The 15,502-nt window shown below is 48.6% G+C and overlaps 5 protein-coding genes across 5 annotated transcripts; 3 read left to right on the forward strand and 2 right to left on the reverse strand.

Moving 5' to 3' along the window:
- Positions 1-877: 877 nt before the first annotated feature.
- Positions 878-3,958, forward strand: N7509_013136 (Acyl transferase/acyl hydrolase/lysophospholipase; the record flags this gene model as incomplete). The annotated part of the gene is made up of 1 exon (XM_056637773.1): positions 878-3,958. The coding sequence occupies one exon, from the start codon at positions 878-880 to the stop codon at positions 3,956-3,958; it is 3,081 nt and encodes a 1,026-aa protein (XP_056481280.1).
- A 217-nt stretch (positions 3,959-4,175) lies between these two features.
- On the forward strand, positions 4,176-7,848 carry N7509_013137 (uncharacterized protein; the record flags this gene model as incomplete). The annotated part of the gene is made up of 2 exons (XM_056637774.1): positions 4,176-7,404; positions 7,535-7,848. The coding sequence occupies 2 exons, from the start codon at positions 4,176-4,178 to the stop codon at positions 7,846-7,848; spliced, it is 3,543 nt and encodes a 1,180-aa protein (XP_056481281.1).
- Positions 7,849-8,113: 265 nt separating this feature from the next.
- On the reverse strand, positions 8,114-8,764 carry N7509_013138 (class I SAM-dependent DNA methyltransferase; the record flags this gene model as incomplete). The annotated part of the gene is made up of 1 exon (XM_056637775.1): positions 8,114-8,764. The coding sequence occupies one exon, from the start codon at positions 8,762-8,764 to the stop codon at positions 8,114-8,116; it is 651 nt and encodes a 216-aa protein (XP_056481282.1).
- Positions 8,765-9,482: 718 nt separating this feature from the next.
- N7509_013139 (class I adenylate-forming enzyme family protein) lies at positions 9,483-11,425 on the reverse strand (the record flags this gene model as incomplete). The annotated part of the gene is made up of 2 exons (XM_056637776.1): positions 9,483-9,815; positions 9,926-11,425. The coding sequence occupies 2 exons, from the start codon at positions 11,423-11,425 to the stop codon at positions 9,483-9,485; spliced, it is 1,833 nt and encodes a 610-aa protein (XP_056481283.1).
- Positions 11,426-13,177: 1,752 nt separating this feature from the next.
- Positions 13,178-14,247, forward strand: N7509_013140 (uncharacterized protein; the record flags this gene model as incomplete). Its single annotated transcript, XM_056637777.1, has 2 exons — positions 13,178-13,517; positions 13,580-14,247. The coding sequence occupies 2 exons, from the start codon at positions 13,178-13,180 to the stop codon at positions 14,245-14,247; spliced, it is 1,008 nt and encodes a 335-aa protein (XP_056481284.1).
- Positions 14,248-15,502: the final 1,255 nt, after the last annotated feature.

The raw sequence follows: 15,502 nt of genomic DNA on the forward strand, positions 1-15,502 counted from the left end.
CCATGTACGATTGATAAGACCCTAAAGCACGCTTACAGGTTGAATCGCAGGATGCCTCCAAGCCCTAGACTCATGGCACTGCCTCTAAAACGGGTGGGTACCGCCCAAAGGATCCGTGATGCGGTGATGGGCTGTGAAAACTAAAACATATATTCTCAAATACAACACAACTATCGGGCCGGCCGATTTGCTGCTGAGACGCTGCTGACAAAAACTGAATCCAGGCTCCTAGAAATGATAGAGAATATAGGTTCTAGAGTGGATACAGACTATTCCGACGCTAGAGGACAGGGATTCTGGATACAGAGGTTACAACGCTAGAGAACATGAGTGCGGATACAGACTATTCCGACGCTAGAGGACAGGGGTACAATGATATATTACCTAGGTATACATTGATCTATCGAAAGATGTCAGCGAGATTGCGCCATTTCCAATATCTCCATTACACCCAAGCCGGGGACTCAAACTCCTGACAGCCGAAACACATCTAATTACTAGCCGTAAGGTCAATACCGCATCTACCTTGTCCCAAAACCCACCGGTATCAACCGATTGAAAGAAACGCGGTACAGAAATTAATATTATTCATTTTATATTCATTACCACCACAGTATGAAAATACAAGCGTGGAGACTCTACATCAATCAAGCTGATATTTCATATTCATGACAAAGAATATGTATCAACAAAATACACATAATTTTAGCAGTGGATAAGAGAAACCTCGTTGAAATTCCTCGCAGCACAATCAACCAAACTTAACTAGAAGAGAGCTCGAAAAAACTGGGTATGTACGAAGCAATCCCTCAAACAGAGACACATCGCTTAAAGGAAATCACCAAATACAGCGGTAACACCGAGCCACGAGACACAAATGGCGCATCGAAAATCTATCAACGAGGCCGCAGCAGTGGGTGATTGCCTGCATAAACTTTTTGAGCATGTTGTGGATGGCTGCGCGGAGAGCATTGCCTTGGTTTGTGGCTCCAAGGAGCTGTCTTTCCATCAACTCAATGTGCTCGCAAATCGTCTTGCACATGTTCTGGTCAGGCGTGGCGTAGGGCACGGTGACTTGGTCGTTGTAGCTCTGGATCGGTCTGTCGATCTGATTGTGGCTTTGTTAGGAGTACTGAAGACGGGCGCTGCATACGTCCCCGTTGACATATCTTTCCCAATGCAGCGGATCAGCCAAATGATAGAGGATGCCGACCCGAAGGTTATTGTCCGCCGGGACACTACAGTCGATGTGTTGTCACCGTGGACAGCCTTATGCTTGAGTGTCGATGAAATATGGAACGACAACGACAACAACACCTGCACCTCCTCAGACGCTGAAACCGGCAACTTGCAACTGGATGTGCAAGCAGAGGATCTAGCATACGTTATCTACACGTCTGGTTCGACCGGCAGGCCCAAGGGCGTAGAGATCAGCCATGGTGCGCTCTCAAATTTTCTATTCTCGATGCGACGAGACCCGGGATGCGACGAAACGGATAGATTATTGGCAGTGACAACGGTCTCATTTGATATAGCCGTTTTGGAGCTATTTTTGCCACTTGTCTGCGGCGCAAGGACGGTCATCGCTCAGGAACATCAAGTCCGAGACGCTGGTGCCCTGCTTAGATTAATGAAGCGTCATGCAATCACGATGATGCAAGGAACACCTGCCACTTGGCAGTTGCTGCTAGATTCGGGCTGGCGAGGCACACCCCGATTGTCTAAAATCTTGTGTGGTGGTGAAGTGCTTACTCGTCATCTTGCAGACAGCCTGCTCGCTTGCGGTGACTCTGTATGGAATATGTATGGTCCAACCGAAACGACTGTGTGGGCTTGTACCTGGAAGGTACGCCATGGTGATGATGTGCTCATTGGAAGCCCAATAGCCAACATGTCGCTATACGTACTCGGAGAAGACCTATCACCAGTGCCGCTAGGTTGCCTAGGTGAACTTTACATTGGAGGTGCAGGTGTTGCCCGTGGTTATCGTAACAACCCTGACCTCACCAAGTCGCACTTCCTGGATAGCCCTTCTTACACTGGCACTCTTTACCGAACCGGTGATATAGCCCGCTTTCTAGCTCCCGAAAAGCTAGTTGTGCTGGGCCGCACCGATGACCAGGTCAAGATTCGGGGCTATCGGATTGAACTAGGTGATATAGAGGCAGCGATCACCGCCCACGCGGATATCTCCAGGGTGGTGGTAGTCAGTCGTGACGAGCGGTTAGTTGCGTACTGTGTCCGGAAGCTTCCACAGGCAAGTGACGAGGATCAGCTTTGCAGCATTGAAACATGGGCCAGCGCATGGGATCATGCTTACGGAGCCACAGACCAAGATGTCGTGAGCCATTCTACCGCCTTCAACCTGGCTGGCTGGCGTAACAGTTACGATGGCGCCCCGTTCACTATCCATGAAATGCGCGACTGGCAGTCAAGTTCTGTCCGACGGATCTTGTCCTACATCCCAGAGCGGGTTGTCGAGGTTGGCTCAGGTACCGGAATGATGCTCTTCAGTATCGCACCGCACTGCAAGGTCTACCACGCTATAGATGCTTCGATTAAAGCAGTTGAGTTTACGCGCCGTCACCTTGGGTCCTTTCCGCATGTCATCTGCGAGCATGGTCAAGCTCACGCCCTTCCCGTGATGAAAGATGCCTTCGATACTGTTATCGTCAATTCAGTACTCCAGTATTTTCCTAGCATCGACTATTTGGTCTCATTCCTCGACTGGGCCATTAAGGCGGTTGAAAGGGGTCGCATATACCTAGGTGACGTGCGCAGCCTGGCGCTGCTTGACATCTTTCATGGCGATGTAATGCATTTCCGCACAAACCGCCAGTTTTCTCCCGCTGAGATGGCCAGCTACACCGCAGATGCGGTAAGAGACGAACGAGAATTGGTAATTTCGCCTGATTTCTTTGCCAATCTAGCCAATCTATTTCCTCAGATAACTCGCGTCGATATCACTTTGCGCGACGGTGATTATGACAACGAGATGACTCTCTATCGATATGATGTCACCCTGCACATCGGAGAGCGAGACAACGTCTGCATGTGGCCTATAGAGCTTAATTGGAGAGATAAGATTGATTTGACCTCCCTGAAGGATAGGCTTGTGGATGTGCTGGAGGGGAGCAATCCACTGCGTTTGAACAACATTTTGAATGGGCGGCTACGCGGTGTGTACAGTCGACTTGGGGCCATCCTTGGCGATGCTTCATACACAAACTCATCTTGGGTTCATCCACGTATTCTTCAGGACATTGCTAGAGAGTCCACTGTGCAGTTGGCACTCCTGCCCAGCCGCTCCGGCGATGTGTGGTGTTTTGACGCTGTGTTTTGGCGGGCCGGCCAAACTCCTGATCTCACACTTCATGCACCCGAACCAATAGACAGGAAGACATTGACTGAGTACGCGAATGCACCCAAGGTTGGAGAAGTGGCAACACCTGCTACTCTTGACCGACTACTCCGACCATGGTTAGCGGACAGGCTACCGGCATATATGATACCGTCATTTTTCGTGGAACTCGACCGATTACCAATGACACCAAATGGCAAAATCGACCGCAAAAGCCTGCTCGATCCAGTGACGGAGATTAACGTTATTGAAAAGCCTGTCACGGAATTAGAGCGCGATATATTGGCCGTGTGGTCAAATGTCCTTGGTCATAACCGTATCGATGTCAACGATAACTTCTTTCACATCGGAGGGGACTCATTACGTGCCGTCAGGGTACACACGAAATTGGAGGAATTGCTCGGGCAATCGATCTTGCTAGCAAAACTATTCGAACACTACACCATCAAAACATTAGCAGCACACTTGGTTGAAGATAAGACCGGTGGCCTGACAACAGACCCGATCAACTTTGGTTCTGTGCAGCATGATAGCGAAAACATTGCTATAGTATCTATGGCATGCCGGCTTCCTGGGGGGGATCATGACACCGGATGAGTTTTGGAAGTTGCTTGAAGACGGCGGTGATGCAATCAGTGAAGTACCAAAGGATCGGTGGAATGCTCAGGCTATCTACAGTGCCGATCCAGACGCGAAGGGCAAGTCGTACTGTCGTCAGGGAGGGTTTATCAGCAGCCCGCTTGGTTGTTATGATGCAGGATTCTTTGGAATTTCACCACGAGAGGGACGATCGTTAGATCCGATGCAATACATGATGCTAGAGACGTGCTGGGAAGCGTTTGAGCGTGCTGGTTATACCAGTGAACAACTGCGTGGCAGCCAGACCGGAGTATTTATTGGGATCAGCAACATTCCGGCATATCAAAGTGATTGCGCAAGCAACAGACAGCTGGAAGATCTTGACGGATATGCAGGGACAGGGTCAGCTTCCGCGACCATGTCTGGGCGTGTTTCGTACACATTTGGACTCGAAGGCCCGAGCATGACGGTGGATACAGCTTGCTCGTCTTCGTTGGTAACGACACATTTGGCGTGTACAGCTTTACGTCAAGGCGAGTGCGACATGGCGGTATCTGGTGGGATTAGTTTGATGCTATCACCAGGGGTGCATGTCGAATTTAGTCGGCTCAGGGGAATGGCGGCAGATGGACGATGTCGAGCGTTCGCGGCTGACAGTGAGGGCACGGGATGGGGTGAGGGTTCTGTAGTAGTGGTGCTCAAGCGGTTGTCAGATGCACAGCGTGATAACGATAAAGTGTTGGCGGTGGTGCGTGGCTCGGCGATCAACCATGGCGGACGGGGCAGCGCTAGCCTCACGTCGCCTAGCGGAGCAGCACAGAAACGGCTCATTCGGACTGCACTGGCAGCATCGAGACTACAGGCGAGCGATATCGATTACATCGAAGCCCATGGTACTGGAACTAAGCTCGGAGACCCCATCGAAGGCGTGGCCCTCGCAGAAGTATTTAAAGATGGTAGCCGCGAAGAGCCATTATGGATCGGGTCTGCGAAGTCTAACATTGGCCATAGCCAAGCAGCCGCAGGTCTTGTTGGGATACTAAAGGTGGTGTTGGCAATGCAGCACAAGATGCTACCACGGACCTTGCACGTGGCGAATAAGCCGACGCCAGCAGTGGAGTGGGAGAAGGCAAACATGGCGTTGGTGCAGGAGAACCGACCGTGGCGGCGACAGACAGCGCGGCGAAGGGCAGGTGTTAGCGCATTTGGTATAAGTGGCACCAATGCCCATGTCATTCTTGAGGAGTGGCCATCGCCAACAGCGGATGCGATCAACCATCATCATGCCCATACAAATGGTAATGATATTGCCACGCCTCCTTTCGCTCCGTTGCTGCTATCAGGCCACAACGATGCGTCGTTGCGAGCACAAGCCGAAAAGCTGTTATTACACTTGAGTAGTAGCAGCATGGCTGATTATTCTCTCCATGACGTGGCTTACTCACTGGCAACTACACGCACCCATTTTCGAAAGCGAAAGGTGCTGGTAGCGCACGATAAGAGGCAGCTGATAGACCAGCTAGCATCCATTTCCGTTACGGCATCCACCAAATCAGGGACAGAGGACAAGGCGCAACCAGCAAGATATAACCTGGCCATGTTGTTTTCTGGCCAGGGTAGCCAATTTCCGAATATGGGCAAAGACCTTGCAAAACAATTCCCCATCTTCCGCGAGGCGTTAGAGGAGATCACTGCTCACTTTAGCGGAGAGTTAGAGCCGCCCCTGTTGGATGTCATGTGGACTGCTTCTAATAATGATGGCGACAAAAAGAACAACACGCTGCTGCAAAGAACCGACTACGCCCAACCCGCCCTCTTTGCGTTAGAGGTGGCCCTGTGGCGACTGTGGACTAGCTGGGCTGTGAAGCCCGACGTGCTGCTAGGCCACAGCATTGGTGAACTGGCTGTAGCTCACATCGCCGGCGTTTTTAATCTAGCCGATGCCTGCCGTCTAGTCGCCGCTCGTGGCCGTTTGATGCAGGCTGTAACAACTATCGGGGGCATGATGTCACTGGAAGCCAGTGCTGCTGAAGTAGCAGCAGCCATTAAAACTTTACACCTTGGTAAAAAGGTCGATATTGCCTGTCACAACGCACCCACACAAACCGTTGCCTCTGGTGATGGAGATGCCCTCGAAGGATTACGAGCTCACTTTGCCTCCCAGGGCCGCAAATGCCATTCTCTGAGCGTCTCCCATGCCTTTCATTCCCACCATATGGATGATATACTGGCTGACTTTTATGCCATGGCAGACTCAATTCACTTCCATCCCCCTACTATCCCCATCGTGAGCAGTTTGACTGGCCAAACAGTTGCTCCTGGCCAACTAGAGCTACCTGCATACTGGGTCCAGCAGGTACGCAACGCTGTCCTTTTCAGCGACGGAATCAAAACCCTCCTGATGGACCACGATATCAATATCTTCTTGGAGCTAGGACCGCAATCAGTGTTATGCGGTATGGGTGCCGCGTGTCTCCAAGATATTCGTGATTCCACCAATGCACCTACTTGGTTGGCGTCAGTTACTCGGAACAAGGATGCTGCCTTCGTTATCCAAAAGAGTCTCGCCGAACTGCACATACGCCACGTATCCATTAATTGGTCTGCTTATTTCAAATCCTTTGACTGCAAACGTGTAGACCTGCCGACCTACGCCTTCCAGCGGGAGCCTGTGCACCCAGACCTCAACATCAGTCATACTCATTCCCTTCAGGCGACTGCCGCCACTGCCGCCACTGCTATTAATCAAGCAAGTCCGCCAAATGAGTTCCGCAGCGCCTTGATCATGGCTACTCCGAACCAGCAACCCCAAATCGTACTGGCCATGGTCCGAGAAAATGTGGCCAGGGTATTAGAGCATATGTCGCCCGATGCTGTCGAAATTGACCTCCCCTTGCAAGACATTGGAATCGATTCACTGAATGCAATACTGGTGCGAAACCGACTCAACGCCCAGACTGGCCTTAGTTTACCCGCTATGGTAGCATTCCGTCACCCAAACCTGAGATCTTTCAGCCAGTCCCTTTTATACCAGATTTTACAGGAGACCTCGACAAATACAACATCTATTACCCCGACATCTACCATATCGACACCTTCCACGACAGTACCTTCATCATCATCGTCGTCTCCATCTATAGCGGCACAGTTAGTCAATGATGACTCTACGCCGTTACAGCACTCCAAAATGCGTTCTATCTTGCCCCTTCATCGCGTCCTCTCTCCTTCATTGAGCTTGAATCCCCCAAACACTCCTCTGCACCTTTTCTCATCTGCCATGAGCTACTTCAGCAATTTTGATTGGTGTTCGCGCCTCATTTACGACTCCTCGCCTGTCGCCTCCTGTAGTCTTTTGCCCGGCTACGGGCAGGCTATTCCCTTCATCCCACAGTGTTTCAATCCTGCTAGTCCGCGGCACGATCAATTCATTGGAAGCTGCCTTTCAAGGAACAACAAGACCATCGGTAGTTATAACGATACAAAAAGTCCGCCCCCCCCTACGCCACATGCTCTCTCTCTTTCGTCCCTCCGACCCTTCTCACCTTGATGACCCCTTACGCCATATCTCCCGTGTTGCTTCACTCTTTGCCCTAGGAGAGAGCACTTCGGGGTACCAGGGAGTTCTGCACGGTGGTCTTACTGCTACCCTCCTTGATGAGAGCCTCAGCATTGTTCATGAGATCAATACCGCTCTAGGAAAAATGGGTTACGTCTTCGCCGCCATTAATGTCACGGCATCTCTCAACATTAGCTTCATGGCCCCAATAGCCACGACAGAATCGATCGTATGTGTGACGGCGTGGATAGAAGAGATACAAGGGCGTAACACAATTATGAAAGCAGAGCTCACAAATTCCGCAGGGGACAAGCTTGTTGAAGCGGAGAGCGTATTCATCGCCGTTCAATAGGAGACACGATAGAAGCGAAATACATCATCGTGAATTCTTATGAGAATTGAATAAAAACTTTCAAAATATGGCGTTGGGAGCTGTGTGGTGTTGAATACCTCATATATCTCCTTCCTTCCTGTGAAGCATGTAGAGCTATCAGCCCGGTTTCCTTATCAGTACATACTTGCATTTAGGCTTCTTAGTATTAGAAGAATAAAATAACTAGAGGGAAAATCTTTGATTAAATTTTTAATTTCTATGGGTGTGGTTAGGTACACAAATATCATCTCTTCCTCACCACTAGCATCCTTCCTCCTGTGTTCTTCCACTCCAATATCCCAAATTCTTCCGCGCTAATAATTTGCACTATCTCATCATTCTGCAACTTTTCAATTTTCGCTTTGTAGCCACCGGTTTCCCAGATATCATTGTGCACAGTAGCAACAATTAATCCAGACTTCGTAGCCACCCTAGCAAGTTCTGCTAACACCTCAGGCCCGACATGACCCTTTGTCAGTGTGCCCACGCAAACAACAACGTCGTAGCTCCCATCCGGCTTTGCGATCTTTTCGTTCAGATTCGCCCTTTCTAACTCCCGGTACACACCCTTTCCCCGTGCCTCCGCTAACATACCGGCACTAAGATCCACCCCGTCAAGGACAAATTGCAGGGATGTTTCAGCTAGACAGTCACCCACGAGACCGGTACCGCAGCCAGCATCGAGGACTTTTAGCTTATCAGAGGCGGGTGAGAGGTTTTTAATAACAGCCTCCACGCAGCGCCGGGGGGAAGCGTAGCCATTTGCGTTGTCGGTGTCATAGACATCGGCCCATTGGTCATACAGAATCTCCGCCTCTGAGCTCTCAGCCAAAGCATACGCACGCTGGAGATAGTGATGAACACGTGAGCCGGAAGTGCCAGAGTTATCAACCATTTTGGATATAGTGGCAAGTAAAGTATTTCGTGCAAGTTTCAAGGGCCTTTCAAACTAGCTGAGTAGTAGCTTTTAGATTGACCACTGTACTCTATGGCGGAAATCTATTCTCTTTTATAGTTCTACTACAGCGCCCGTCCCTAATTTTTCCGGACGAGAGAAGTTGAGGCCCTCTAGGTTCTCATCATCGGCCCCCAACATGATGATTGTGGCGTCCAATGATAATTTCTTGAAGTCACCTTGATTTTCAAAACAAATGGCTTATTTCTGGAAGCCGTTTCACCTTGATCGGGTGTTGGGCCTAGGTGTAACATACAAGTTCAATTAACAAGAGCATCTTCTATTAGATACCTTCAGCTAAAGTTACGTCGTGGAAATTCCAAATACTGTAATAGTATTGACCATACCGTATCAAGTAGAAGAAGAAGAAGAAGAAGAAGAAAAAAGAGCATCGAATCCATGGATGTCTTAATCGTATTGATAGGGTATATATTTTATGGCTGGGGGGAGCAAAAAAAATTACTTGTTTCTTTACTGTTTCTTTTGTGCGTTAATAATACCATCTCAATGATACTGGATTAGTGCATCCATATTATCAGGGGTTGAGAGCAAATTCCCATGTGAACAATCAAAAAAGGACATTTCGAGCGCGAAATTGCTTGCACAAAAAAAAGCTTAGAGTACTATGGAAGGCCGTGAGTGTACAACACAACTCAATTTAGCCACTTCCCATTGCCTTATTTACAACACAATGTCGAAGCATATTCTTGTCTAGCTTTCCTGAGATATTTAACGGCCAGTCATCTAATCCCAACTCTTCAAGCGTATAAATTGCTCCCAGCATATACTCTGTACCAAGGTGGTCTGAGACGCAACGAATCATCGCTCGCCGAATAGCTTCGGTTCCCTTTGACTTGGTATGATTCGATGAGCTCAATCTAGTCTTGGTGGGATGACCGTCCACTTCATCTGCGATTTTTGGTGGCATTGAAATCAAGATAGCAACAGGCTTCTCTCCGTACTCGATGTCAGGAACACCAACAACCGTTGCCTACTAGGCGTATTAGAATTTGAAGCTGCGCTGTCCCATAAGGCGGTGGATATGGTCTCCCTGTCTTCTAATATGGAAATCATTTCACTGTTTGATGGTGACCAACTTACTTGGATGCCGAAGAAATCCTTTAGATATCCTTCAATCACTGGAGGAAATAGGCCGATTCCTTTACACTTGATCGTGTCTTTGATCCTCCCAACTACATACACCACACCTTCGTCATTCATCACCGCCCAATCGCCAGTTCGGAACCAATTTACTTGTGCATCTTCGTAAAAGCTGGAGCTTGACACACCGCCTAGGTACCCCTGAATCAACGCAGGAGAAGACACGTGAAGCTCGCCCCGGGTCCCCCTTGGCACAAGCGTTGGAGGCGACTCGTTTGCCAAGCAAATCTTCGCTTTGGTTCCTGGTAAGGCGCGGCCGATACCTGTAGCACCACTTTCCAACATCGGGAGTGAGGCCGATGTGTTTTCTATAACTGAAAAGCCAAACAGAGGCGAACCTTCTGTCGCGCCCCAATGGGGAACGAATCGACGCGGCTTCAAGACTTGTCGAGCGTTACTGATCAGCTCTCTCTCTGAAACATCGCCTGCTGACGTAACGAACAGGAGCTCGTGTTCCAGAGAGTGCTGTTGCTGCACGAATTCGTTTATCAGCGCGTGCAGTTGCGTCGGCACCATCATGAGGTGCGTCGCTCTCTCCGCCTTCACCCCCTCTACCACTGCCGTTGGGTCGAAAGTAGATGCTGTAAAGATGACACTTCCGCCAGCAGTCCACGAGCTCAAGCACCCAAGATAGCATAATGGCCGAAAGACGCTGGTAGTCACGAGGAACCTCGCTGCGGAAGACCAGCTACTACTTGCGAATGCGCGATGCCCTGCAATTTCAGCGTGAATATTGGCAAAAGTAAGGCGACAGCCTTTTGGTGTACTAGTCGTGCCGGATGTGAACATGATAAGAGCAGGCTGCGTCGGTCCCGACACGGGCAGCGGTGGAGAGGATGAACAATTCAGTTGACAAGTCAAGTGTGCAATCGAGGACCACTTGTTTCCGTCGTTGTCGATGTTTTCACCGCAAGTGAGCCGAATTACTTTGTTTTCATCTCCCATGTCGTTTTCCATCCACGACCTCATGTCTGTCGAATTATTAAGTACCACGACTTTGGGATTCAACAGCTTGCAAACCTCTCTCAATTCTGTGCTCCGGCCCAACAGGCCGGGCTCCACTGGTGCGAAAACAGCGCCAACCCTCCACGATGCCCACAGAAGAAGAGCCCATTCCACCGAACGGTCATTGCCAATGAAAGAAGCGACTACATGACCCTCGCGCAAGCCCTTGGCGTAAAGAATGGTTGCAAATCTCTCGACGGCATCGAGCAGTTGACCGAAGGAGCAGCGGAACCCAAGCTGATCTGACGGCGAAGTCGAAGATGATGTGGAAGGAGCAAAAATATTAGAGAGGCAACCAGAAGATTGGTGATGCACTACAAAAGCCAAACTTGGTGCCTGAGGGAGGGTGCCGAAAGCGAGCCATTGCCAAAAGTTGGAAGGGGGAGGCGAGGCTGGGCCACCATCCGCTGTTGAAAGAAGCCGCGATTGGGACATGCTCGTTGTGACGCTCCTGCTAATCAAGAATCTTGACTGACAGTCTACTAGGACAGATCCAATACTTTTTCTTGAAGGAAATGATACCTTTCCTAAACCTTTGGTGATGCCTTGCCACTGTCAAGTAGTTCGCATTCTTATATTACCATACGCATATGTATAAGCTACCCTCCCTTTCACTGTATCTCTGAGCTGCCATCGGTGAAACTTGGGACAGGGTAGATACCGTGCTGACCGGTCCTGACGGCTAGTAATTAGGTATCTTTCGGCTGTTAGAATTTTGCGACCTCGGCTTGGGTATAATGGAGATGTTGGAATGGCGCAATCTCGCTGACATCTTCCGCTATATCAATATATACATCAGCATTGAAATCTAAATTCTCTAGCGTTGTAACATCTATTTATAATCCTCATCCTCTAGCGTCGGAATAGTCTACGTCTGGAACCTATGTTCTCTAGCGTTGTAACATCTGTATCTATAATCCCTGTCCTCTAGCGTCGGAATAGTCTACATCTGGAACCTCTCTACCGTTTCAATATCTGTATCTAGAATTCACGTTCTTTAGCGTTGTAATAGTCTGAACTAGATCTCGACAAAACCCGTTTTTGACCCGTTTTTTTGGCCCCCATGGGTTTTGCGGGTTCGGGTTTGGGTCCTGACCTTGGGGCCGTTACGGGTTTTGTCAAGGTCTAGTCAGTACGTAGGTCATATGTTCCCTGGCGTCAGAAGAGTCTGTATTTGGAACCCATGTCCTCTAGCGTCGGAATATTCTGTGTCTAGAACCGTAATATGCATTAAAACCTCATTTTTACGTTAAGCCACTATAATTATTCACTTTGAATTGAGAGGGGCAAGGTTTTTTGTCAGACTGGACTCAACCGAGGGACAAGGAAAGGTAACCGACGAATAGCCCTATCTAGCTGTGAATCTACCTCTCGTGCCTATGCCTGTAATTTGTTCCATCAAATCCTTTCACCATCATCCCTTTTTTCTGAGAAAATAATGTCGAATCCTACGGAAGCCCATGGCGGATTCACGCCTAATGAATCACTCAACACATCCACCTATCTGCCAAGACTGCTGCCGACCACCATAGATGCTATCGCTCAAAGTGACCCGGATCGCGTATTTGCAGAGTTCCTAGAAGCACCTCATTACTCTGGTGAGACATATGAATTGACCTTTGGAGTGTTTGCTAGAATAATCGATCGATTATCCTGGTGGATGAGTGAGATATGCAGTCAAATCGGGCTAAAGCATTTCGATACAATTGCTTTTGCTGGTTTCCTTGACCTTCGTCACTATGGTATGCTGGTTGCGGCCATAAAATGTGGATATAAAGTAAAAACTCACTTTGATCTCTTGTCTTGTATAAATACTAAGAGATGGGCTTTTAGATCCTCTTCTGCACCTTGGTCAACGATGCTTCTGCCATGGCCCGACTATTCCAGGACGCAGATGCCAAGGTCTTTTTCATTACAGAAGAGGAGTCTCCTAACGTGCCAAAGATATACTCTTTGCCAACCATACTGATCCCTAGTGTGGAGAGATTGATCGGGGTTGGCAAAGTGCCAAGTTTTCCTTATACAAAAACTTTTGCCGATGCTGCTCAGGATCCAATCATTGTACGTCCAATTTGCGAAAGCGTCATTGTGTTAATAGTAATATTGATTTGAGAACAGGTTTTTCACACGTCCGGAACAACAGGATTTCCAAAGGCCAGAGTATGGACCAATGCTCATGTGGCCGTAATGGATGAAGGTCAGAGCATACCTCCTTTCCGAGGAAAAGAGGTGTCTGAACATCACAATCCGGTGTGCCATGCCCAGAAACGTTCACGACGATTCTGCGGCCTACGTTGCTGCTATACGAGCATGATTGCTGGTATTGGAGCTGCGGTCTTTCTCGACGTCGTCGTCGTATTCCTGCCTTTCCACGTAAGCGAATATAGCGGGGATAGAGCTGCATCTTGGTTACAAAAAGCTGGCTGTGACGATGCAATTGTTTTTCCAAGCTTTTTGTCATTAATAGAAGATAGCCAAGCATTGCTTGAGCAACTCACGAGACTACGAAAAATATTTTGGATTGGGGGTAAGTGTCTCGCTTGCTTGAATTAATGTTGACCCTTCATACTGACCATCTTGTCGATTCAGCTCCATTATCATGGGATGTCGCTCGCTTGCTCATCGATCGTACCCATTTAGCTACGCTATGGGGTACAACTGAAAGTGGCTACTTAGTCAGTTTTGAAACTGACCCTGAGGACTGGAATTATCTCAATATAAATGCCGAGAAGGATGGCATCAAGTGGGTTGAAAAAGCTCCAAACCGTTTCGAGATGCAGTTTATCAAGCGCAATGAAGCCATCGACATTCAACCCGTGTTTCTTACACTTCCAGACGCAGATATATTCTCATCAGGTGATTTATTCTCCCAGCACCCCAACAAACCAGACCATTGGAAATATGAAGGCCGACCAGACAATATAATCGTGGTCAAAGACATGTTGTTCGACCCATCGGCAATTGAAAAGAATATCGAAAGTCATGTATCTGTCAAGACGGCAATCGTGCTTGGCATAAATTATTCTGTGGTCTGTCTCATACTGGAGCTGCAGGAAACTCCACAGATTTCCTTCGAAGAAATCTGGAACACGATTGGGAAAACTTGTGAGGGAATGCCTGACCACCAAGTAATTAAGCCGTCCCGAGTCATCCTAGTGCAAGCGGAGAAGCCAGTTCCGAGGAACCATAAAGGAGAAGTAAAAAGACTAGCTTTGGCAGAGCTGTACTCTGCCGAGATGAACAGTTGTTATACATAGGGCTTGGGGGAGAATGTGAAGAATATGAATAACGCGGTTCATCACATCGCACGATCACTTTTCCCACACAACACCACCTTCTACATTTTCCATGTAATTTCGCAGCAACAAACAATGCAAGTCCCATCATTATTGCCATTGAAGTTAATCGATCCTCCAGCAAACTATGCATCCGTGCCGCTGCAAATATCTACAATGTTTCTTATACCATCGCCGACAGAATGAAGGGCCGCACCCCTGAAACCAATTATCGGCCTGTCACTTAGATTATGGCTGAGATAGAAGAGGATGTCATATTTCATAACATCTTAGACTTATATTCACGGGGATCTCCACCCTCGATCGAAGGTTTGTGCCCAGTGGCCGGTTAAGTTATCGTGTCGCCGGGTGCGCCACGCGTGGGAAATTAATGGCCATATCGCTATACCAAGCGACGAGATGAGCTGCGCACGTGTTTTTCTCACACTGCTGACTTCCAGCCGAGCTCGTTCCGAAGACCCTAAGCTCATTGGCGCGTAGTTCCGACTTGTGCTTAACATGTGCCATGTACAGCATTCTGGGCTGGCAATTGTATAATTTCGATGAGAGTGGGTTCATGATGGTATGCGAGTACGTGCTTAATAGAGCAATGGAGACCCACTCTGGATCTTACTGTACACAACCAAGCCCACATAAAAGCTTATCCGTGGCATGTGCCCATCTCTCCCGGATGTGGGCTCGGGACGGGACGGGGACCCGGGAGAGGTGCCGTGGCGCAGATAGCGACAAACGTACTATTTTAACGTCATACCGCTGAAATTGAAGCAATTTGGAATTCTACGCTAGGAACGGCACTAGGTCACGCTACTGTACGTTAAGCCTACATAGCTCAAACAACTGGTCGCCTTGTAACATAAGCAGGATTGCATATGTATATTACATTAAATAACACTAACTGATTCCTGAATATCTTCTCTACACCGTATTTCATTGATTAGAAATTTACCAGCGCCAAAGATTTTCGAGGCTGTAACAACGTATTAGGCTTCCATGTTCCTATCTTGGGTAATGAACAAATCAGAATCGGACAAAACAAAGGTCGGATCTTAGTCTATCCTCCGTACTCCGGTACCGAGGTCCGATCTTCGCATCATGAGCAGTAATGAGTCAAGATAAGTTGGTTTACCAGATTATCATTCTCTGCCTAGGCAGACGCAATATGCATGAATACGCACTGTATCATTGCAACACTGTCTTGAGTCGCATGACCCTGTAA

Source organism: Penicillium cosmopolitanum (genome assembly GCF_028827165.1).
Source record: "Penicillium cosmopolitanum strain IBT 29677 chromosome Unknown utg000012l:1.0-3308103.0:1.0-3310761.0, whole genome shotgun sequence".
NCBI lineage: Eukaryota > Fungi > Ascomycota > Eurotiomycetes > Eurotiales > Aspergillaceae > Penicillium > Penicillium cosmopolitanum.